Here is a 23,640-nt window from a genome sequence, read left to right as displayed (position 1 = left end):
CATAATCTGTATACTTGTAAAAATATATTTTAGTAATTCGTTTTACACCGGGATCGATCATATAACATACCCATGCCACCTACTTATATAAACGCTATAATGTAATACATATTATAAGTACACATTTTTCTGCGTATAAATATTTATTCCACAATAAATACAGTCTCGATGACGGGGACGACGTCGAACAGCGGAAAGGGGAAGGGTTGTAAACGGAGGGTTGGATCAATAACAGCTGTTGTCACACACACAAGACATTTGAGCGAATAGTGTATTTACGCGTGAAGTTAGGACGCATGTGTAATACGGTAAACGTACGCTTGGAGTAAACATTAAAAATGCCCATGGAATCAAGATTTATAACAGTGTAGATCAGTAAAATAGATTAAACGAATGATGTTGCGGGGTTAGCTTGTTGAAATCGGAAATCTACTCGGAACCACCGGGTACAGCTATATTATATTTATATTATGTATCTATTAAGTATTTGTATGTATGTGTTCGTCTTGTAATATAATTGATCACATATTACATTTGGAAAAATGTTTTATTGATAATGACTTTATATTTTATTTTAATGAATATATTTAGACACAGCTGCAGGTAGGTACGTACAATACGTCTATACATATACTAGATATATCAGGATTTCAATCTATGATCGTTTTACATATATATATATATATTTTATTCTTAAGGCTGTGAATTTGAAGCAAAGCATAATATTTTAGTTTATTGTAAAACGTAAATATCTGAACAGAAACTTTAAATGATTTAACATCAAATTAAATTTTGTAATTATTTTAACTTTTTAGTTTTTGATAACTTGTTTGCAGTTTTCCTTTTTAAACTGCATTTTTAGGGATTTTAAATGCATGGAGGTTTTATAGTGCATCGAATTCACAGCCATGATCCAATTTTATTATTGTTGTAATAATCATTGGTAATATATAACAGGCCAGACGGTTAAAACATGAACTCCATCGAAGGCTCAGAGACCAGCTACAACTTGCCGACTGGCAGTTGCTTAACAATGATCAGAAACCTAGTATCTCAATTCAACGACCTGTTCAGCGATTTCAATCGATACATCTCTCCAGCCTACCACCACGACCGATGCGAACGGTAATCCAAAAATCGCGATATAAATGATACTTATATGATTTATGAACTTTAGCTACACATAAATTATAATATATATACTTCTATGTATTCCAGGGACGGATCCAGGGGGGCCTAGGGGCCCTACAGGCCTCCCCAGATATGTTATTTCTCAATTTTTTTTATAATTCTACAGATCTAAATTTTTAAATTATGAATAAAGTACCTATAAAATATTGTTGCCTCCCCCCAGACCTTTGCTTTGAATCCGTGCCTGATGTATTCATATAATGTTTATAATATAAGTGTACGTTTTACACTTGAGAAGTTTAATAAACATATCATATAAGTTATTATTATTGATATTTACTATATACCTATTATGTTTACGTTTTCAGATCAGTACATATGCGTTTGTATTCAATGAACAAACGGGAATTTGTAATGGTTTTCATCGTCCTGTTGACGGCCATGGGACTAGTGCTATTCATCGGTTTGACGGGTTAGACGCCCTATATTTGTGTATAATTAAATATTTATTATAATAGCCCGAGTTTGGGACTCAATAATAACTGATTTAAAATATTAAAATATGTGTTTTATAATAATATATGATTTAATAAGTAGGTATAATACCTGTATTTTTTTATTTAAATTTAAATGTGCATTTTCCCTTTTCAAAAAAAAAAAAAAAATTTACATAAATAATAATATAGTATCTGATTAAATTGTAGGTACCTACGCAAAATGCTTAGTTTCATTTTCATAAACTAACAAATTAAAATATACGTAGAATTAAAATTTACCTATAGTTAAATGTTTTCGCACGTTCTCGGTAAAGCTAAATTTAAAATGTTATGTAGGTAAATTTAGCAGGTTAGTTTAGGGTTTTACGAACAAATCGATAAAATGGAAAAAATCTAAAATATTTTTAAGATAGATATGGGATTATACATTTATACATGTTTATATTCATATTTGAATCCAAAGTAAGCACCAATGCACTTCTTGAATACTTAGTCAACGATATGTACAACGTATATTATTATAATCGATTACGTGTCGTACCTACCTGGCTACCTACTATACAACCAACGAACCCTGCAAAATCAGTACAAATCAATGATAATTATACCTACTTACCTGTATTGTTTAAGAATCGTAATGAATTTTTATTGAAAAACAAAAATTCGTTACAGGACCTCCAATCACACTGACGAGTAAGATAAGCGGAGTCGAAGTATTGAAGCACACAAACGGATCATTGCCACAGGGCCCATTCTTCATGAAAACTCCCAGTCTGTCGGTGTACAATCAACGATTATGGTTAATCGCAGTCGTGCTGACAGACAACAAAGACGGTATACATCTACATATTATATCATACTATAGCACATATCTAAGAAGTATTAAACAATATTTAGAAAAACTTGGGCAGACATCCTACCGATAATGTTAACATACTGTATTTGCCATTTGTAAAAATGTATCGTATAAATGTATAATTATACAAAGGTTATTTTATTTTTTCCCGGCATACAGTATGCATAAATTATTTATTTGGTCGTATACTCGTATGTCTGAAGGGTAATAATAACCTTTCAAGTTCACTTAATATTTAAGATCAACAAATTCTAACCAGTTTTACGTTGCGATAACTTCATACAATATATACCTAGGTACCTACCTAGTTCAATTGTTGGTAGCTAATGGTAATTCTCTATAATAGGTCTGCTCATTTTTTAAATATATCTGTGTATTTTAAATATCAAACTTTATACAAATGTTAAGTACTTACATTTTTTTTTATTATTGATGACAAAACAATATTTACATACCTAATAGTTTTTAAAGATATTATTTTCAATTAGATACCTATCTATCTCCTTTAAGCCATGTGTTATGTTGGTGCTGGAGAGTAGGGGAGTTAGAGATTTAAAAAAAATGTATAGATTGTAAATTATAAAACTAATGAACAAATATAATTAAATAACTAATATTATTTAGTACTAGAACATAATAAAAAAAAGTTACAGTGTAAAATTAATCAACATAACATAAAATATATAATATGAATAAACAACTATGTAATATTAAAATATGAAAAAATATTAAAATATCATAATGTACCTAATACCTACCTATACAATAGGTAACAGTTAGGTTTAATAGGTTTATGGTAAATTTCACAATAAACATTCATTTATTACTCTGTTTTTTTTTATTTTTGTTTTTATAGATAATATAATAATTTCTGTTTTATCTTTATGTCAAAATTATTAATATATTTAACTATAAATTTAAGGTAATATAAAAAAATTAACTCTACTTCTATAACTTAAAACCTTTTTTGATTCCAATATGTTCAATGTATTTTATACATTTTACAATATAACAAAATTAATTTAGTCATTCCAATTTATGTTTTAATTTTAACAGATGAGACTTATGATAAAAGTTTCAAAATCAGCATGACAATCAAGGCAATCACTCCACAGCATAAAATCACTGATATAGTAAAAGTATTTAAAAACAACAGGTGACAGAGATTATTAAAATAATATTTCTACATATATCAGTAGAACATAATATTAAATATTTTACAGGACAAGACACTTACTTTGTAAACAACAGATATGTAGCCAAGTGCCTATTGCTCATATTGGTTATATACACTATACTCATTATATGTTTGAGGTAGATTTTTATAATCTAGAGACTTTTCATCAAAAGTACCAAGTAAAAGAAGTCATGTTTTATGTAAGTGGTGTATATTGGTATAAGCTTTCAAATTATAATATTTTTGCATAGATAAAATTTAAATTGGTGATAAATAATAATATTAAATTATGATAAATTGTTGTGCAGTACAAATCGTATAACCCGGGCTACACCCAAATGGAAATATGGTTCAGACTAATTTATTTACTCAGCGCTTTTGGAGTGCTTGTAAGAATAGTTTTAATAATTACTTAATGAATATATTCTATAGAAAATGTTCTAATAAAATATGTAACTTGCTTATAGTGTTGCTTTGCAAATTCATTAAGGAAATTTCCAGTAGTAGATTGGTCGTATGAACAAAAATGGACTATTGTTTTATTGCCACTGTTAATATTATTTAATGGTAAATACAATTAAAAACAATTATAATGCAATTTTATGAATACATATAAATATAGAATTTACAGTAATAATGTGTTTTTAGATCCAATTTTTCCTTTGACGCTTCTTACAAGCAATCAACTAATTGGAATGTTAGATGGTGTCTTCCAAATAACATTTATCTGTGCAATTTTATTTTTTTGGCTTTGCATTTATCATGGACTACGCCAAGTATGACATTTTTAAAAATTAGTAAATATTTAATAATTGTTGAATTAATTTAATAGAATGAAAGAAAACCGATTGCATTTTATCTGCCAAAAGCAATTTTAGTAGGCCCATTTTGGATATGTGGTGTTATAATGGCCAAATATCGCCGAATGAATGAATTTGATGATCCAGCATTTAGTTATGAGATTGATTCTAGCGCGTATACTGTAAGGGATTAAACATAATTATTGAAGTTGGTAATGTATTAATTTATTTTATTTGTTATAGAATATCAAAACCTGTGTAGGCATTTTTGTAATAATATACATAGTATATTTAGTATGCCTGATTTTGAGAGCATACAGTGATTTGCGTTCAATGCCATATTTTGGTCAGTATTCAAATAGTTTAGAAATTAATGTATAGTCAAGATAATTTAACATTATTATTTTCGTAGATGCTAGACTGAAATTTGTAACTATTTCAATGGTCATATCACTTGTAATATGTTCAACCATAACACATATGCAATATGGACTTGGATTGATTGAAGATTCATTTGCTGCTGACTTAAACACGGAGTATATGACGTCAGCATTATTTATGACCTTTTATGGTATATGTAATTTCTATGTGTTTACTTTGGCTGCTGTTTACTCCCCGACAAAAAAACCAGGATTTGGTAAGTTGTTATATTTTATTATTTCAATAAAATATATGCTAAAACTAATTTGTTTTCTATTTGATAATTTTTAGAATCTTCAATAACAAAAGATAATCCTGCATTTTCAATGGTTAATGATTCTGAAGAAGATATACCATATGGTTCAGATGAAGAGAGCCACAAGCCACTAAACCCTCCAAATGATGACAGTGATTAATTGTTTTCATATAGTTTGTTTGTACATAAAATCTATTTGGTCTTAAATAAACTTTTTCATGTTCAATTTAATTAAAAAAGAACTTTTTCAAAATAATTATAATTTAAAATATTTGTTTACAAAACTATGTTGTAATTTATTTATACTAATTAACCCCAAATTAAAAGGTAAGTCAAAATAAATAAATATTTAACATACATATTTATTTTATTTCATATTAATTAAACAATATTTTTAAAATTATCAATTACCTATTAATGACTGATTAAAAAAATAAGGATACTAAATACCATTTTAGACCAGTTGTTGAGAAAATATTTTACTCATGATTTTCCCATATACATTTATTTAAATGTAAGTAAAATAATATAGTTGGATTATTCAACCTTGAATGTAACATACTATTATTACTATTGGATAAAATGTATTATTATTAATTATTTTAATGTTCTCAATATCATCATACTATCTTTGATACAATGATAAATAATATATTAATATATATTATATATGTAAAATTATTTATAGATTAAATTTTTTGATATAAATATAATTTAAATACTTGGATTGTAAAATATTTCAGTTTATTCTTAAATACTATGTACAACATATTTTATTCATTAATTTTGTACTTAAATTGTTATAAATAAAAATATATAATTCTTAATTTAAAATTTGAACGCCTTTATAGAAGCATTAATAAATAAATATATGTACATACATTTTTTACTAATTTAAATAAAACAAAAAAAAAATACAAGTTATTTTATTTACTTAAAAATGAAAAGGGTATTTTGATTGGCAATTTCTTTCAATGACTATAGTATGTCATCTCAGTGACTTATAACTCAAAATCATAAAATCAAATAACGTTTTCCAGTTTTTTCTTATGGAGTAATTGAGGTACATCAAATATGAATATCAAATTCATATTTTCGGTGTAGTAAAACATTAAAATATTTCATTTTTCTTCATAGTCTTCCGAAAAATTGAATTTATTTAGCAGCCTTGAAATAAATATTATAAGTAGCATAAATACTAAATCTATTATGATTACAAGCAAAATAGCTAGGAAATCAGGTAAATTTTATATTTCTAATAAGAAAAGTCATACTTACATTAAAGTACTCTTATAGGACCCATTTTTATAACCATCTTTAAATCCATCTTTGTACCCATTATCAAATCCCATTTGAAACATCACATCAGATTCAGTTTGTGTAGAAGTAGCTCCCTCCCTAAATGCTGTCTATAAAATCAGGTTTGTTAGTGACTATTTTAATTTAAAAACATTATTATTTGTTATTTATGTACCTTTTCAATTGCAGAGATATTTTTTTTCCAATTTCTTCTCATTATTTCTTGTTCATCATCACTACTAACATCTGCATTCTCAGACTGGCAAGTAGACATTTCAAGATGAATAAGAATATTAATTTTTGGTTACTTCTTTTAAAATTATCTGGAGAGGATTTCCTATTTAAACATTACAACATTTTCGTTCATGGACAAGATATCTTTTATAGATTTATAATTAGTTTGTGCTCCGTTATTTGAGTAATAGAAAAGAGCTTTCATAAAGCCAATGGATCACGGACTAGTCGGACTATGGTCACGATTTAAGTCATTTAAGATAATATCACAGTACAAATTGAAATAGTGAATTTCTTATTTCTATCTACTTTGGATTTCACGATAAAAATTTTTGACACTACTTATCATAATAGAATTACACATTATTACATATTCCAGCTGTTCTAGTTATTGAATGTGTTCTTTTAGTATCTATAAACCTTGGACGCACAGAACGTTCTTATCATAGGTCGTCGGGCAACCATACTATCTTTAATCGTGCGCATAACCCATAGAAAAGAGATTAACCAAAATATAAATATTTGAATAGATAGTAGATAATGATAATGCTTATCATTTAATTATTTTCTTTTGTATATATTTTGTATTTATTTTTCATCGTCCAAGTATAATCGTGTAATATTCTGTATTATAATTCATAATATAATATTATATTGTTATTATTATTAGTCGGTTTAAAACAATTTTTTTTTTATTTAAATCATTAACATTTTTTATTTTGTCTTAATTAAAAGTATAAAAGTAATATTAATATTACGTGGCAATTATTTTAGAACTATGATTTTTAAATTTAAATGTCAGTAAAAATAATAACTCTTCACTATGTTTAAAAAATATGAAGACGTGGCTTTTAAAAAGCTAAAATGCTTTCATCGTTTTATTGAGAAAAATGTACGATCCAAACATATTAATAAAATTCATTCTATCGATTAATTAATACTGTTTTTAGACATAAGCCATGTCTACTAAAATGAGTCACACTCATATTGTGGTACTATGTTCTATTGCAAATTTCATAAATGCGGCTGATCGTGTTATTATGCCAATAGCAATAATACCAATGACTAATTATTTCAAATGGACAATGCATTGGCAAGGATGGATATTATCAGCGTTTGCTTTCGGCTATTTAAGTAGTCAAGTAACTAATTATAGATATTATAAACCTTAAAAAATCAATGATAAATAATAAGTATTTATTACAAGCAATATCCTTTTTTTTTTATTTATTTAGGTTATTGGAGCTTGTGCTGCTAAGAAATTTGGTGGTAAATTAATTTTATTATTGTCAGTTTTTTTGTGGTCAATATCAACTGTCGCAACACCATGGGTATCTCATAACACGTTTGCTTTGATTTTATGTAGAGTAATTTCAGGATTTGGTGAAGGATTAGGTAAATTAATTTTAAATAAGCTTATTTGTATACTAATACAAATTCTTGAATTTATTTTTAATCAAATTTAGGATTACCAACAATATTTCATATTTTTGCTAATAATATAGCAATAACTGATCGTTCAAGTGCATTTGGTTACTTAGTAGCCGCAGGTTCTATTGGCCAGACAGTTGCAACTGTGGTAAGTCTATTGCTTAATGGTTAATATATTTACTTATGTATTGAATATAAGTTATTTATGAATATTCAAATATTTGTATATTATTGATTATATTCAAATAATTAGGATAATGTATAAACTATTCATTTTTAGCACATTATCTCTGAATTGAAATACCCAAATTGTACAATATTCATTAAAAAATACAATATTTACTTTATCTTAGTGATGTGTACATTATCTTCTCAAAGCTATGGATACAAAAATAATATTTAACAAATCATTTTTTTCTAATATATTTGGTAGATTTTTAATAATTAACTAAAGATTAAATACAATATTTATTAAACAGGTAATTAAATTAGTAGGTACCTACAATGAAATATAATGAAAATAAGCAAATACTATTAGCTAATAATTTAAATCGATTCAATTTTAATAATAAATATTATGTTTGTATGTTTGATAACTTGGTTTAATAAATTAATGACAGTTTTTATTTGAAACAGATAGCATTTTCATAAATTTTAACTAATTATGACTATAATAATATAATTTCATGTGTTTTATCAATAATAAGCAGATGTTAATGCATTTATCATATTTTTAATAACATCTGATTTAATGCGAAGTAAGATAGACATTTGTTTCATCACTCAAAAAATTCAAATTTATCAATTTAATTTTCTATATTTGTTCAATTTTTACTTGTTTGATCATATTTTTATATTCGTCATTCTTTTAGTGCATATTTGAGGTTTTTCGTAATTTCGTATTATATTAACGGACTAGGCACGACTAATATTAATTGATCAAAATGTCCCGCGTCTGTAGGCCTATATGTAATATTCGCGCCAACTGGGAATAGTTGATTTTCGCTCACATTGGTACTTGGTTTCTAATATATACCTATGTATATTATTTTCAGATTAACAAAAAAATTCAATAGCAGTTTGCAAACATCTTTTTTAATTTTTAATAAATAAAAAATGTTATTGATGCATATTTTTAATAAATTCAAAGCAAATATTATACTTTATAGTGCATAATTGCATGCATATTTTTAAATTTTTTAGAGCATAAACATCCGCTCCTTAGTCATCAAAGACTATTATCTGCTATTGTTATTTTATAGTAAATAATAACAAAGTATTTTATCTGCTCAGCAATAAAAAATGTATTAACCTAACCTGGATACTATAAAAAACAAATTTTTTGTAAATAATATTGTTTTATTCAAAAGGTATGGGAAGTATTCATATTACCTGTCTTCATTCTATACTTATCAGTTGCTATATATATTAATATATATAAGAATCTATAACAATATTAACTGTTACTTATATTTATTAATAAAAATAACTTTTTTTATTTAGATATGCCCACATTTAATGTGGCAAACTAGTTTTTATTTATTTGGTTCAATTGGTATGGTTTGGTCACTTATATGGATTTCATTATATTCAGAAAAAGATTGTGGAAAAAATGACCAGCTTCCATTAATTATTATTCCTCAAGTATGATATATACCTACACACTATCTTATAATATGCTCATAAACATACCCATATTATAGTGCAGTGGTCGGCAACCTTTTTGGGCTCTCGGGCCACATTCATAAATTAATAAGAGTTCGCGGGCCAGACAAAAATAAAAATGTTTAATATTCAATTAAACTTTGTTGTTGTAGAATTTAAAGCGGGCCGTATACAATAGACGCGCGGGCCACCGGTTGCCGACCACTGTTGTAGTGCAATAAAGTTAAAACGATGACCTATTTGGTATAATAAACTAGTTGTCCTATGTCCCTGGTCATCGCCTTAACTTAATTGCACTATAGATATCAATATATCTTATCTGTCTTTCACAGTCTCAATTTATTAAAAACAACTAATTTTGTTTCCTTCAATACCTACTATTGATATAGTGAAGAGATAAATTTTATAAAAACAGATTTTTTTATATTAATTTCCATAAATTTGATTTAAAAATTTAAACAAGTAATTAGTTATTAATAACATAAATTTTCAACACTAAATTCAAATCTGCTTTTATAATATTCATCGCTTCTATACATAGATAGTATTTATGGATGCAAAATGTTTTTAATTTTTTTTCTTATTGCAAATGTGAAAGTGAGACAACAAATATTTGTACCCAATCTCCTTAACAATACTATTTAGCATTATTTTATATCATAATGCAATTAATATTTATATTTTACCCTTCATTTTACTATTGTATTAAAATAATAAAACCTATTATTTTTTATATAGTATTCTAGTATACATTGGAAGAAATTCTTTATATATTGGCCCTTATGGGCAATATATATAGCTCACTTTACAATGAATTGGTCCAACTACATTATAATGCATTGGCTACCTACTTATTTGCGTTATCTTGGTGCTAATTCACATAGTATTAGCTTAACAGCTGTTCCATATATATTCAACTCAGTGTTTGGTATTGGTAAGTTTTAATTGTTTAAAAACATACAAGATCAATGAAAATAAAATAAACTATAATTTTAAAGATTTTAATGTTAGTTAATAAATACTTCTTTTGAGTACTTGTGAGTTTTGAATAATAACCCACATTAGTTCATAGTATGAACTTCATAAAGTTACAAATTTACACATACGAAGGATATCCAGAAAGTAAAAGTACTGAGGCTCTCACGACTACAGCAAATATTTTTTTACTATGTTCGCTATACTACTATATAGCTTTACTCCTCTCCTTTATATCAAGACCATAACAAGTTCAGTACGTTGAAAACTGTGGTCACAAGAATTTTTCTCGTGAAACATGTCGATCGAGTCTGCTACCACCTTATCAGTAGAAAATATTTTTCCACCTATGTGCTTCTTCAGGGAAGTGAACAAATGATAATTTGAAGGCGTCAGGTCGGGGAATATGGAGGGCGGTTCAAAACATCCCATCCAAAAAATTGCTTCACGATATTGGCTGTGTGGGGTCTGATGTTGTGCAGCAGGCAGACTCCTCTTGTTAACAGACCCCTCCTCTTATTTTGAATAGCTCCTCTCAACTTTTTAGCGTTTTACAATACCTTGCTGCTTTGATGGTCTCCCCCTGAGGTAAATATTCAATCATTATGATGCCTTTGTAGTCCCCAAAACACTGATGCCGTGATTTTTTTGACTGAAATGGTGGTTTTGAACTTTTTGGTTGAGTGTGAACTGGTGTGACACTAGTGTTCGGACTGTCTCTTGGTTTCAGGCGTATAGTGTGCAATCCAAGTTTCATCTCCAGTAACAATAGACTTGAGAAAATTATCACCCTCCAGTTTATAGCGTTCCAAAGAGGTAATGAATGACAGCGTGGATTTCGGACTTGGCGGCAAACTCGATGAACATGTTTCACAAAATAAATTCTCGTGACCACAGTTTTCAACGTACTGAACTTGTTATGGTCCTGATATAAAGGAGAGGAGTAAAGCTATATAGCAGTATAGCGAACATAGTAAAAAAATATTTGCTGTAGTCGTGAGAGCCTCAGTACTCTTATTTTCTGGATATGCCTCGTACAATTTGATTTATACATATTTTGACACCTAACAAACACTATTGTTAATAGTTAATAACTATTCAAATTTTTACAAAAAAATATTTTTCACAAAATATGCTTATAGATTATGAACATAATGTACATTATAATTTTATGATGTTGAACCGTTTAGTCCATTTAACAATATCATAGAGAATCAATATGCCAACAAAAAAAAATGTGTGATTTTCATTAATACTCAATTGTTAAAATTAATAATTTTAAAATATTCAATAGATTATCATTTTTTTTTTTATTCATAACATTATTGAGATACATATCTGAAAAATTGTATTATTCCTAATAATTTTATTTTGTTTGTTGTTATATAGTTATTCAATTTTGGTTTTATACTATAAACCACGATTATCTCATTACCGGTTTTTTTCCAATTGTTCTAGGAAAAGTGAAATTGACTAGCGTTCAACAATTTACATTATTACATAATAATGTTTTTATTACTAATTAGCAATTAAACAGATTTAATATACCAAAAAGTTCAAGAACCTAAATTTGTCCTATTTTTAAATCTTGAATTCTAGATAATTTTAAGTTTCATGTATAATATTTTATTCAATCAAATTAAATTTGTAAATATTATCTTAAATTTAGTTGCAGGAAATTATGCAGATAAACTAATTGACCGTAGATGGTCAGTATTAACTGTTCGACGACTTATGACTACTATAGGTTTAGTGGGACCAGCAATATTTCTAATTCTATTTTGTACAGTAAATAGCTTAGCAGCAGCCATAATGTAAGGCTTACTTATTATTTATACATATTTTATATTCAATTGATTGCTTAAAAATTTTATTATTTTATGTGATAGATTTATTTCTATATCGATGGGACTATGTGCCTGTAATTCAGCTGGGCATTTAAGTAATCATTCTGAAGTGGCTCCAAATCATGCTGGCATTACTTTCTCAGTATCCAATACACTGGTAAATATAATTAATAAATTGTATTTATAAATACAGTGGCGCCGATGTTAGCCTTAAATGATATTGCATAAAAATAAAATCTGAAAAGGGTGAGCAAGTGGGTATCGCTCTGTTGTATAGTAGAGATGGAGAGTAAGTCACTGTAACGGATGTGTAAAATTTGGATGCAATGACAGGATCATTGTATACAAAAAATGATTCTGAATGGAGATGATTTGTTAGTCTAGGGTAATTAGTAGGATATATTATATTATTACCTATATTTAAATTGTAATATATCGTTATTTTACACGATTTTGTATACAATTAAATTTCATATGCTCATAAATTTTTTCTATATTAACGCTGGAGTTTTTTTTTTACAGTTATTTGAAAAAAATGTTATGGAAACCTTGTATTGGGTTTTTTTAACCTTAGATATAAATTACAAAAATTTTATTAAATTTTCAACTTCAACATTTCTTGCAAATTTTCGCGATTTTAACATATTTTGTAAACATTTGAACTTTAAATGCTTTTAAACAAAAACGTTTTTTGATATATTTTTTTTTACTATGATAAGTACAACTTATAATAAACCTTGTATTAAACTTTAAAGATTTTTTGGAAAGCAACATTTTTTTTTATAGGCATTTCAAGAAAAAAAATTATAAAAATCGAAAATTTCAATTGTCTGCAAATAGCTTTAAAAATGTCAAAATATTTTGAAAAATTAATCATAAATAGATAACGCGAATATAAACATCTATTGAAAATTTCAAGTATTTATAATGATTCGTTTTTGAGTTATAGCAAAATAAAAAAATTGATTTTGTCAAAAACTGATTATGCGTAAAAATTTGGTTTTTCCGTTACTTTTTCAGAGTTTTTCCTAACGCTTTTGAAAACTATATATAATTTTTACTTTTGACTCCTAAAAGTACCAACTAGATTCATTTTCCTTTTCAAAGAGGTGCTGAAGTTAAAAATCAAAGCACTATTACTACTCTAAAACGTGATGGCAGGCACAAAAATAAAAAAACCATACATTATTGTAAAATAAATACATTCCTCACTCTGTTCAGAACCTAATAGAAGGAACCAGTAAACATTGAATTTGTTACACTAAAATATGGGATTCAAATATCTATAACTTGTATACCTATTATCCTACAAATTTCTTAGATTTATATCGTCCCCATAATACCACCCACTTAATATATATATTGTATCTCACAATACTTATACATAGTGATCGGCGCTACTTAATAAATGATTAATTTTATGATTTAACACACCCTCTTAAAAGTGACTCATATTTATTAGTTAATTTTTTAATATTTATCATTGACTTTTGAATATAGTTGTTTTTAAATTAATGTAAAATAAAACAAATCAAATCTTTGCATTTAGATGTATTTCAAAATCAATTTATTTAACTTGATTATTTTGAAAATATCTTAGGCTACCATACCAGGAATACTCTCTGGTCCTCTGACGGCAGAACTTGTGACTGCATCTCACGGCCGTTGGTTTCCAGTTTTCATTTTAGCGGCTGCTTTAAATTTCACTGGCTCAATTATTTATTGTAGTCAAAGTTCAACATCTCAAGTATTGTAATTAATAAATTTGTAAAAAAAAAATATTTATACAGAGTAATTATTTTTGTTAATTCGTTTTAGAGTTACCAATCAAATAAACTATATTTATTGTTTACATATTATTATTAATATTATTTAAGATTATAAATGTTTATTTTTATTAATATAATGTTGTGATTACATAACAAATAATAATTATTACTAAACCTGTTTTTCATGATACATGATAGTAATGGTAAACCTACTGTGCCGCGTGTCAAAGGTGGCATATTGGTTAAATTTCAATGACACGCATACAAATTGAAATTATTAAAAATTATGCTATTTATATAATTTTTATAATAAGAAATTTAAAGAAACAAATTATTAACATTTTAAAAATTATAGTTACAAAAAAAAATGTATATGTACTTAATAATATAATAAATCTGTCACTTTATTCTTATCCTTAGAAAATATAATTTCCTTTGGGTACGTGAAACATTTTTAAAACGTTAATTAGAAAAATTTGACAATTGACCCAAAAGGTTTGACATCCCTGATAAATGACATAGAAACTAAAATGGTGATGTAATTGTCCCATCAATAAATATAACTTTGTTTTTGGTAATATACCAATATGGGAATAAATGATAGGGCCCTCGATCATCAAAATGTCTGTGAACATTATTAAATATTAAGTGTTTTATATAAATTGATATTATATGTTTTTTTGCATTATTATATTATCTGCTGTTTTTTCTTTATAAATCTTTGGATTCAAATGCATAACATGGCTATAAATCTTTAATGTATTCAACTTATTAGTAAAATATTGAAAATCAGAAAAAAAGGCAAAATTTGCCAAACAAACCACCATTCAGTCGTGTTGTTATTAAATTGTCAATTTTGTGTTGTAAGAATCATTGTAAGTCAAAAAAGAAGAAAAAGTTGGTATTGAATTCCCTTAACATATTTTTAATAAAAAACAAATTAATATATCCTCAACACCATAAATATTTAAGATTTCCTAAGTTATTATTAAAATTACAGTGGTTACTAAGGGAACAAACAAGTAGTATACGTATACTTAGTATAGTAGTACCTATCTATAAATCATTGTTTCTTTATTATAGATTTGTGTAAGTGTTTGACTAATTTTACTAAAAAATGAATGTTTATCATTAAAAATTTTAATTTTAAGTTTATTTTTTAAAGGATTAATATGATCTTTAAGGTAAATAGAAAGCTCCCAAAAACATGTTTACACTAATGTCTATACACGGATAATTAGATAAATAGATACACTTTGACCTGTAAACAAATATTCTTAACCATATTTTACTACTGTTAAAATATTTATGACTAACTACTTGTTAGTTGTTAAATTAAATTTACATTTACATGTATTAAAATTCTAACAAAAATATTTTTCGAAACTTTATACTTTATTCTTAACGTAGTAAGTACTACGTATTTAACAGTTATTACTTATTTATTTAACTTACCTTCTATGAGTCACTTAAAATAAAATTTTTAATAAAATTTTTTTTTTATATAATTTTCATAGGTATAGGCAGTATTAATATTATGATACTATGATACAAGTGTATTTTTGAACAAACTATTGGCTACAATTCAGAAATATTATAAATTATAAACTCTAGCTATAAAATTAATATTAGACTAAAAATGTGATTGATTCCTACGATTGATATTAAACTTATGTATCTACATTTTTGAAGCTTATATAATATATATATGATTTCCCCCTTAAATTGAGAGTTCAATTAATATTTGTTTTTAAAAATGTTGACAAGGTTTGTCTGTTTTCATCCGCTACTAGGTACATCACTTTTGAGTTTAATCAAAAAAGTAGATATATTTTTGTTCGTGTTAATTAGATACAATTTAATTGATAAATTAATTTCTTAATTTCATCTGCCGGTGTCCCTAATATTATAAAATATTTTCTAGTTAAATTTGAAGTTGTTGAATGTCAATCGTCGATCTGTTGATTTAGAATGGAACAAGCCAGAAGATGTTCTAAAGCCCCTGTTCAAATTGGTTATGAATGATAACAATAAAAATTCTATGGTTATATATAGGTACAAATTATTGTTTAACTATAAAACCTAGTATCTAATTGGTTTTGGTATAAATGTTTTTTAGAGGATTTCATAATTATTTCTGTGTTAAAAATTTATCTGGTGGCCATCATTACAAATTTAAGCTGCAGATGGAGTCACATAATCCAAGTTCAGAGAATTCAGTGTTTGAGATAGCTACAGTCAGTTGTACTACAAAAAGTAGAGTATAATTTAATTTTGGTTTTATAATTATATATGAAGACACTGATGTTGATGTAGGCTTTTTTCTCGCAAACACAATAGTAGTTATCTATAAATTATAATTAAATCAAATATTCAAATTCATAACTTATTTCCAATTCAAAAAGTAAGTATAATTACATAAGACCAGTACTAAATCTTTCCTAAAAATAAATTTGTGATATAAACATAAATTCCATGTATTATAATCATGTTATTTAGATGATTGTCCAAGTATCACTGCATTTCATCATAGTGCCTATCAAAATTTACCATTGCTCTTTCAGGAGTTCTTAGATACAAGAGCTCATGATATAAACATATACAACGAGTTGGGTGAATGTGGTTTGTCCAAAGCATGTGCAGCTGGCCATAACGATATGGTACTTACTCTGTTGCAATATGGAGCAGATGTGAATTTACCAAATTTGTACACCAAAATTACGCCGTTGATGACCGCTGCTTACCATGGTCATGGAGATATAATAAGAATATTAGCTCGCAATGATGCCGACTCTAGTTTAAAAGATATGTATGTATGACTTATATATTAATGAAAATACTTTCTTTTTATTTTTTGTTAAATTATCTTTTATATTATATTTACTTATAATTAGAAATTTAAAAACAGCACTTCATTATGCAGTAGATGGATCTCATAATAACGCAGTTAAGATGCTTCTGGAAGGAAATTGGGGTGATGTAAATTCAGTAGACTCTAAAGGTTGGACTCCATTAATGAGAGCAGGCAAGTATACTAAGTATAAAAATAATAATTGAAAGTCAAAGTTATTTTAAGCTGATTGTCCATATTACTTATTACATTTAGTATAGATAAATGTATTTTTGTTTTTTAGTATTGATGTTTGCCAATTTGGATGTGATCAAAACCCTAATTTCATATGGTTCAGATTTAAGTATTAAAGATAAAAATAATCAAGATATTTGGCAGTTGGCTCATTTATCAAATAATTGGAAAGCCTTAGAAATATTACCAGATTAAATTATGAGGTTTTCTTGTGTTTTATTGTAAGAATGAAAAAATATGTTACTTTTACTTAATAATTGTTTAACATCCAATGTAAATAATTTAAAGGAAAACTTATTAGTAAACATACAATAATAGTGTATAATATAATAAATTAATTAAATTACCAAATTTTAAAAATTTATTTATTTTACACATTATTTAAATATTTCCAAGTTATTGTTTAATTAAAAGTATCTTAATATACATATTACAGAAGTTGCTTAAAATAATGAAAGAAAATGTAATTATTTATATATATATAAGAAAAAAATATATTCAGCATAATTTTACAATCGAATAAAGAAATATAAAATTTAATTAAATGTGGAAAAAATCTTGAAGCATAGTAGCCCTTCTTTTCTCAGCAATATCCATCTGATTTTCTAAATCACCTCTGTCAGTAGTTTCTGCTCTTTCTATCTTCCATGATAAATTTTCAATTTCAGCTTCCAATTTAGCTTGTTGATATTCAAATAATTCTTTTTTTGGTCCATTATCCATGTAATATGCGTATGGATAAGTATACTGAAGAGTATACCGACATTTGGCTAGTAGAGTAGCAGAATCTAATAAATACTGCCAGTCAATCCATGTACCTTTACTTGTCATAACTTTACTATTTATTCTTTCTTTGATTTTATCAAGCGTTTGTTTTTCCAATTGCAAACTTTTAGAATGATTTTCCCAACGCTCATAGTAATGGAGATATTTTTTCAATGCTTCACGAGCTCTAGCAGATTCTGAACCATTCTGAGGATTTTCTCTATACTTAGAACAATCATAATATTCAGTGCCGTGTGCTTTCCAATCTCCCATACACATCCAGCAAAAATCAAATTTACAACTTAAACACTGCATATGATTGCAGCCACCATTTTTTTCAATAAAAATATTACATTTAGGACAGTCTTTAGTATTAGCTGCAATGTAATTTGATGTTTCACTATCATCGGCACATTTGGTAATCCATTTTTTAATGGTGGCACAATCTGTTGGGGCATGATAGTCATTTCCGCATTTGAAACAAAAAGAAGTTTCACACTGAGTACATATAGCTTTTTTAGCTAGAGACTCTTTAGATTTGATGACTGCAGTGCAGTTAGCTCCAGGACAAAAGCGTAACAATGGATGAGATTTAATATACTCACGGAATGCAAAATGTTGGTATTTTTTCCTTAAAATTGGTTTATTAACTGTTGATAAAACTATTTCTTCTGGTACTAGTAATTCACAGTTTAATGCCATACAAGAAAGTTCTGTACTTACGCCTTGTTTTATTTTATTTTCAAAATGACAACGCCAACAGTTATCACAATAACAATGTCCACAAGCTAAACTAGTAATTCCTAATTCTTCAGCTACTGGCCCCACACAAACTGGGCATATAAATTTATCTCTTTTTGTTTTAACTGATACTGGCTGTAATGTTTTCATTCTAGATGCGACAAAAAGCTTATCGGCATCTTCATTATACTTCCATAATACTTCTTGAACAGCCCATTTGTTTTCATAAAGTAAAACTTTTGACATTGATGGTGTAACATGTATACTAGTACATAATTGTTCAACAAGTTCGTTCAAAAACTTTTCAACCTCGTCAACTGAAAGGCATTGAACAGGAAAATATTCAGCATCAGGATTGTGTGGTGGACTCATTACATCACGATCGGCATTGTAATAATCTTCATAGTCATCCTGATCTGAGTATTCCATATCCTCATCATCATATTCAGACATGGTTTCCTCTAAAAATGATTGTACCAAATATTTATACCACTTAATACCTATAAAACAATGAAAATCAAATCCATGATATAATAATAGGAAACTATTAAATATTAATTTGATCAGCTATTAAATACCTAATTAACATTAATTAAATATGATCATTTTCATTTTAATTAATGTTATTGTTGAGATAAAATATTAATGGTTTAAAATAATTAATCAAATGTATAATAGTGATCCTACTCTAAATTATTTAACTAAAACATTTAAATTGAGAAATCCTTTCAAAATGCAATTGAATGCAATGGCTACATTTTTTTAAATCTCTTAAAAAAAAATGTATATATCTATACAATTTTGTAATATATAATATAAATTATCATCATTTTCTATTGACTACTGAATAGTACAATATCATGGTAATAAATTATAATTTATAATACTTACAATGATTTTGGCATATATAATTAAGTAATTATATGATGTTGGAACAATGATGCATAGAATGGCCAAGATTAAAAGTAGAACAATAATCAGAATTGTAAATGCATAATTTTAATTTGTACCTGAAACCTGATGATGTTCTCAAATACAAAACTTTTCATAATAATGAATTGTAACAAAATAAAAATGTTTATAAGTACAAAATAAAAACAAAGTTTGGGAGACTATTGAGTTTCAACTTTCAACATCCAATTCTATTGTATACTTGTACAGTGTAGTGTGTACAATTACTAAACACAGTAAGTGATAAGATGAACTTCAGGGTTTAATAAAATAAAACATAACAAAAATTAACCCATATATATATATAGGTCATTCACCAGCGCTGAATATGATAAGAACATTGAGTCGACTTTTTTTTTATTCTCCATGATAATATCTGAAATATGATCATAAATCAAGGTTTATTATATATATATATGTATATATTAATATTTATCCTTAAACCTTGTATGCGACCGGAGTGTACTCGTGACAAAATAGTCATAATAGTCATGAAAACAATCTATTTTGTCATGAGTGTACCTATCTATACAATTTAGCCCATGGCTTAAGATAAACTTAAGATGACAAAAACAATCATACTATAATAAATATTGGATAATACAACGAAAACGACGCAACAAAAATAGAAGTATTTCCTCTGTGATAGACTATAATTGTCTATTAGTCTAACACTAAATGAAAAAAAAAAATTACTTTTAATTCATATAATTGTTTTATTTATTAACGGGTTTGAAGTTGGGTGACCAAGGCCTGCTTTGCTAGGTGACTGTTTTTAGAAAGACTAGTGATAAGAATCCATGTATACTCAATTGCGTTTCAATTTATATAAGGCGCCAAACCTATATATTGTAAACGAACCACCAGATAGCGCAATGATAATCGAAAAAAACCTCATACCTTATAAAGCAAGTGTAATAAGCCCCGTAAGACTGGTAAGACCCGGGTGACTTTCGTGCGGCCGCCTACGACGTGTTAACTATATAATAGTATTCATGCGCAGGGCCGGCGCTAGCATTGCTAGCAAATATTGGAGGGGGGTATAAATATATGAATTTTCCGACTACATTTTAAAATCTAAAACAAAATCGACATGACGTGTTGTCTCTGTCGACTATCTCGCATACAAGATACAAGTAACATGGACAATTTTGCGTTCAGAATAATTCAATAATCAGAATAATCCATTTAATTATGTTATTTTAAAACTGAAAGTTAGCGTTTTAAAATTGTAATCTTTTTGTAGATTTTCAAATTAACATAACTTGCTTCAATATCAATAAAACACTCCACAATGCTCTAGATAATAATCTTACCTTTAAATTGTACACTAATTGTATGTACATAATTGATAAATTTATTTAAATTTTAAAAATAATAGAGTGAAATATATACTGAACACAAAATTTGATATGTTACGCATGTGTAACGTGTAATGCCTTCTTAAGAAAATGTCAGCGCAATATTTATTTTCTCACTCAGACCCACCCGCAACATAGATAAACATTTTCGCTTACAATTAAAATGATTTGAGTAGTCTTAGTCAAATATAGTTAAATCACTCATTACAAAAATTGTAGAAGATAATATTTTTGAGGAAATGATATCGGTTTTATATTTTATTGTTATTTGATTTTATATTACTTTAAAAAAAAAAAGACAATATTTAGACAAATCGATATTTCATACCCTCCAAAATATTATTTTCTATCGTTTTTGTAATGGGTCAATGTGTGATTTTACTTTAAGATTAGGTAGGTACTCAAAAAAAAAAATAAAATACATGTATTTTGTCATGATATTAGGTATATTCTAGAAATTTAATTCTATATTCAATAAATTAAATTTGAATCTGACTTTCCTTTAATAGGTTTCGACGAATTGAAATTTTCTGTAGTTTATGGTTGTACCTAATTATAAAGATCACCAACAGCATGGAAAAAAAATAATATATACGTGGTATACACAAAATTAGTCGGTGATGGTGTATAAATAATAAAGTGTCGACTTGGAGTATTAAATTTTTATATGTTTAGTTAGGTATGTTTCTGATAGTAATCTATAAATACAAGTATTAACTTTTGGCTGTCAATGGTTGTTTTACTTAAGTGTTGAGATGAAGTAGTTGTTCAATTTGTCAGGTACCTTTATTCTTTGGTAAAACACGTGATCCGACATTAGGACTACTGTGTGTGTTCCGTTTTGACAATAATAATGCTACAGTGGCGTATTTTGTATGTTTTAATTTTTTTTTTTGGGGGGGGGGGGGGTGGTGTCTAGATAATATAGGTATATACTTATTTGTTAATTGGTTGCAATAATTCTGATTTAAATCTACTACCACAAAGCTCATAATATACTCATAAAATATTATAATGAAACATTTTTATTTATTGTATATAGTTATTTCTTATGTAACTCTACAAATATATAACTATATAAATCGATAAAACGCCGTTCCACTATTTATGTGAGTACTCATTTTTTTTCATTTTTAGTCATTGTTTCCGTAAACTATATAATTGTTTGTGTTAAAACTTTTTTCTCAGAAAAATATTAAATTTTATTTTAAAATAATAATTTTAATACAGTCAACAGTAATCTATTTATCCATATAGGTACACAATCAACGCATAAAACATTAAAACATTCATATTACCTACAACGTATAACGATATTTTTATTTTTTTAATTAACAAGGTAAAACGAGTACCCGTGACAAAATATAAACATGATGGTGTTAACGAACGGTTGGTTAGCACGACACTGAACCCACTTTCATACACTAGTAAAAGCTCAATTATACTCAGAGTAATAATTGCAATGTCACTATGTCAGGATTATCTAAAGTAGAAAAAATTAAAACATATTAGGTATAAAGTATGAAACAGTGTATTTTACAATATAATAGGTTAAACACAACTAGGTGCAACAATTTTCTGATTAAGTGGTGCAACGGCTAGACAATAATATAATCGAGCTGACACACGTGTTGTATGCTATCATCGTATCAATCACAGAATAGTGACGGACTGTCTACCCATGTCGGGGTGGCGTCGTGGGGTCGGGGCTGGTGATTTGGAACACCATGTCCACGTCGTCTGGGGGACCGCAGAGCAGCTCCGCCTCCTCATCCGGTGATATCTCCATATCGACCGGTATTGAAGTGGCGGTGGCCGGTTGTTCCGTGGCCTCGGATTGTCCGGTAGGCATTGCTACCTCCGGTGTCTTGGCCTCGGGGACAGGCGTGTTGGTTGCTTCCAGCGACTTTGGGCCTGGTGCCGGTTGGGTGGTTGAAGGTGCCGGTTTTTCCAGGCGGTACTGTTGAGAGGTGGTGTGTTTGGCTGCCTTTTTCTGTCCCCGGTATTCCCGCATTCGAGACTGGTTCTGGAGTTGTCTCGAATTTTGTGGTGGCGCTGTTGTCGGCTGTTCTGCCGGTTGCCTTTGGGCACTTTTCTGGTCCATTTTCCTCGTCGCGGGCGGTGCTGGCGGTAAGAACGATCTTGGTCGTGAGACCAGTACTGCCATGAGTGGTTGGGGGGGTGGTCGGAGCAACCGTGCGGACTGCGGCATCGCGGTTGTGTTTAACCTGTTATATTGTAAAATACACTGTTTCATACTTTATACCTAATATGTTTTAATTTTTTCTACTTTAGATAATCCTGACATAGTGACATTGCAATTATTACTCTGAGTATAATTGAGCTTTTACTAGTGTATGAAAGTGGGTTCAGTGTCGTG

At 27.7% G+C, this 23,640-nt stretch overlaps 5 protein-coding genes across 11 annotated transcripts; 3 read left to right on the top strand and 2 right to left on the bottom strand.

Moving 5' to 3' along the window:
- The first annotated feature begins 263 nt into the window (after positions 1 to 263).
- LOC132919752 (transmembrane protein 181) lies at positions 264 to 5,422 on the top strand. Of its 4 annotated transcripts, XM_060981572.1 has the most exons (14): positions 264 to 446; positions 592 to 607; positions 958 to 1,125; positions 1,500 to 1,603; positions 2,301 to 2,462; positions 3,541 to 3,640; positions 3,708 to 3,861; positions 3,970 to 4,050; positions 4,129 to 4,228; positions 4,310 to 4,437; positions 4,494 to 4,643; positions 4,705 to 4,807; positions 4,874 to 5,098; positions 5,173 to 5,422. In XM_060981572.1, exons 3-14 carry the CDS (start codon positions 974 to 976, stop codon positions 5,295 to 5,297), a joined length of 1,584 nt encoding a protein of 527 aa, XP_060837555.1. In that variant the 5' UTR covers positions 264 to 446; positions 592 to 607; positions 958 to 973; the 3' UTR covers positions 5,298 to 5,422. The 4 variants fall into 4 exon arrangements, with proteins under 4 accessions (XP_060837555.1, XP_060837552.1, XP_060837553.1 ...); XM_060981569.1 differs by lacking the exon at positions 592 to 607; XM_060981570.1 differs by having other exon boundaries at positions 264 to 603.
- A 1,847-nt stretch (positions 5,423 to 7,269) lies between these two features.
- LOC132919755 (uncharacterized) lies at positions 7,270 to 14,440 on the top strand. Its single transcript, XM_060981577.1, has 9 exons — positions 7,270 to 7,562; positions 7,621 to 7,812; positions 7,906 to 8,065; positions 8,137 to 8,249; positions 9,605 to 9,745; positions 10,505 to 10,700; positions 12,411 to 12,555; positions 12,631 to 12,745; positions 14,189 to 14,440. Exons 2-9 carry the CDS (start codon positions 7,630 to 7,632, stop codon positions 14,342 to 14,344), a joined length of 1,209 nt encoding a protein of 402 aa, XP_060837560.1. The 5' UTR covers positions 7,270 to 7,562; positions 7,621 to 7,629; the 3' UTR covers positions 14,345 to 14,440.
- A 141-nt stretch (positions 14,441 to 14,581) lies between these two features.
- LOC132919756 (fibronectin type 3 and ankyrin repeat domains protein 1-like) lies at positions 14,582 to 17,651 on the top strand. Its single transcript, XM_060981578.1, has 6 exons — positions 14,582 to 15,541; positions 16,282 to 16,412; positions 16,477 to 16,613; positions 16,857 to 17,166; positions 17,252 to 17,382; positions 17,492 to 17,651. The coding sequence occupies exons 1-6, from the start codon at positions 15,530 to 15,532 to the stop codon at positions 17,635 to 17,637; spliced, it is 867 nt and encodes a 288-aa protein (XP_060837561.1). The 5' UTR covers positions 14,582 to 15,529; the 3' UTR covers positions 17,638 to 17,651.
- A 129-nt stretch (positions 17,652 to 17,780) lies between these two features.
- On the bottom strand, positions 17,781 to 20,156 carry LOC132919753 (potential E3 ubiquitin-protein ligase ariadne-2). 4 transcript variants are annotated; one of them, XM_060981575.1, is made up of 2 exons: positions 19,840 to 20,156; positions 17,781 to 19,409 (listed from the first exon to the last, which is right to left on the bottom strand). In XM_060981575.1, the coding sequence occupies exon 2, from the start codon at positions 19,399 to 19,401 to the stop codon at positions 17,983 to 17,985; it is 1,419 nt and encodes a 472-aa protein (XP_060837558.1). In that variant the 5' UTR covers positions 19,402 to 19,409; positions 19,840 to 20,156; the 3' UTR covers positions 17,781 to 17,982. The 4 variants fall into 4 exon arrangements, with proteins under 4 accessions (XP_060837558.1, XP_060837559.1, XP_060837557.1 ...); XM_060981576.1 differs by having other exon boundaries at positions 19,959 to 20,156; XM_060981574.1 differs by having other exon boundaries at positions 17,781 to 19,448; positions 19,959 to 20,155.
- Positions 20,157 to 22,935: 2,779 nt separating this feature from the next.
- Positions 22,936 to 23,472, bottom strand: LOC132918907 (uncharacterized). The gene has a single exon (XM_060980259.1). It carries the CDS (start codon positions 23,470 to 23,472, stop codon positions 22,936 to 22,938), a length of 537 nt encoding a protein of 178 aa, XP_060836242.1.
- Between the last annotated feature and the right edge of the window lie 168 nt (positions 23,473 to 23,640).

This window comes from Rhopalosiphum padi, chromosome 2 (genome assembly GCF_020882245.1).
Source record: "Rhopalosiphum padi isolate XX-2018 chromosome 2, ASM2088224v1, whole genome shotgun sequence".
Taxonomy (NCBI): domain Eukaryota; kingdom Metazoa; phylum Arthropoda; class Insecta; order Hemiptera; family Aphididae; genus Rhopalosiphum; species Rhopalosiphum padi.
This window is presented reverse-complemented; position numbering and strand designations above follow the sequence as displayed.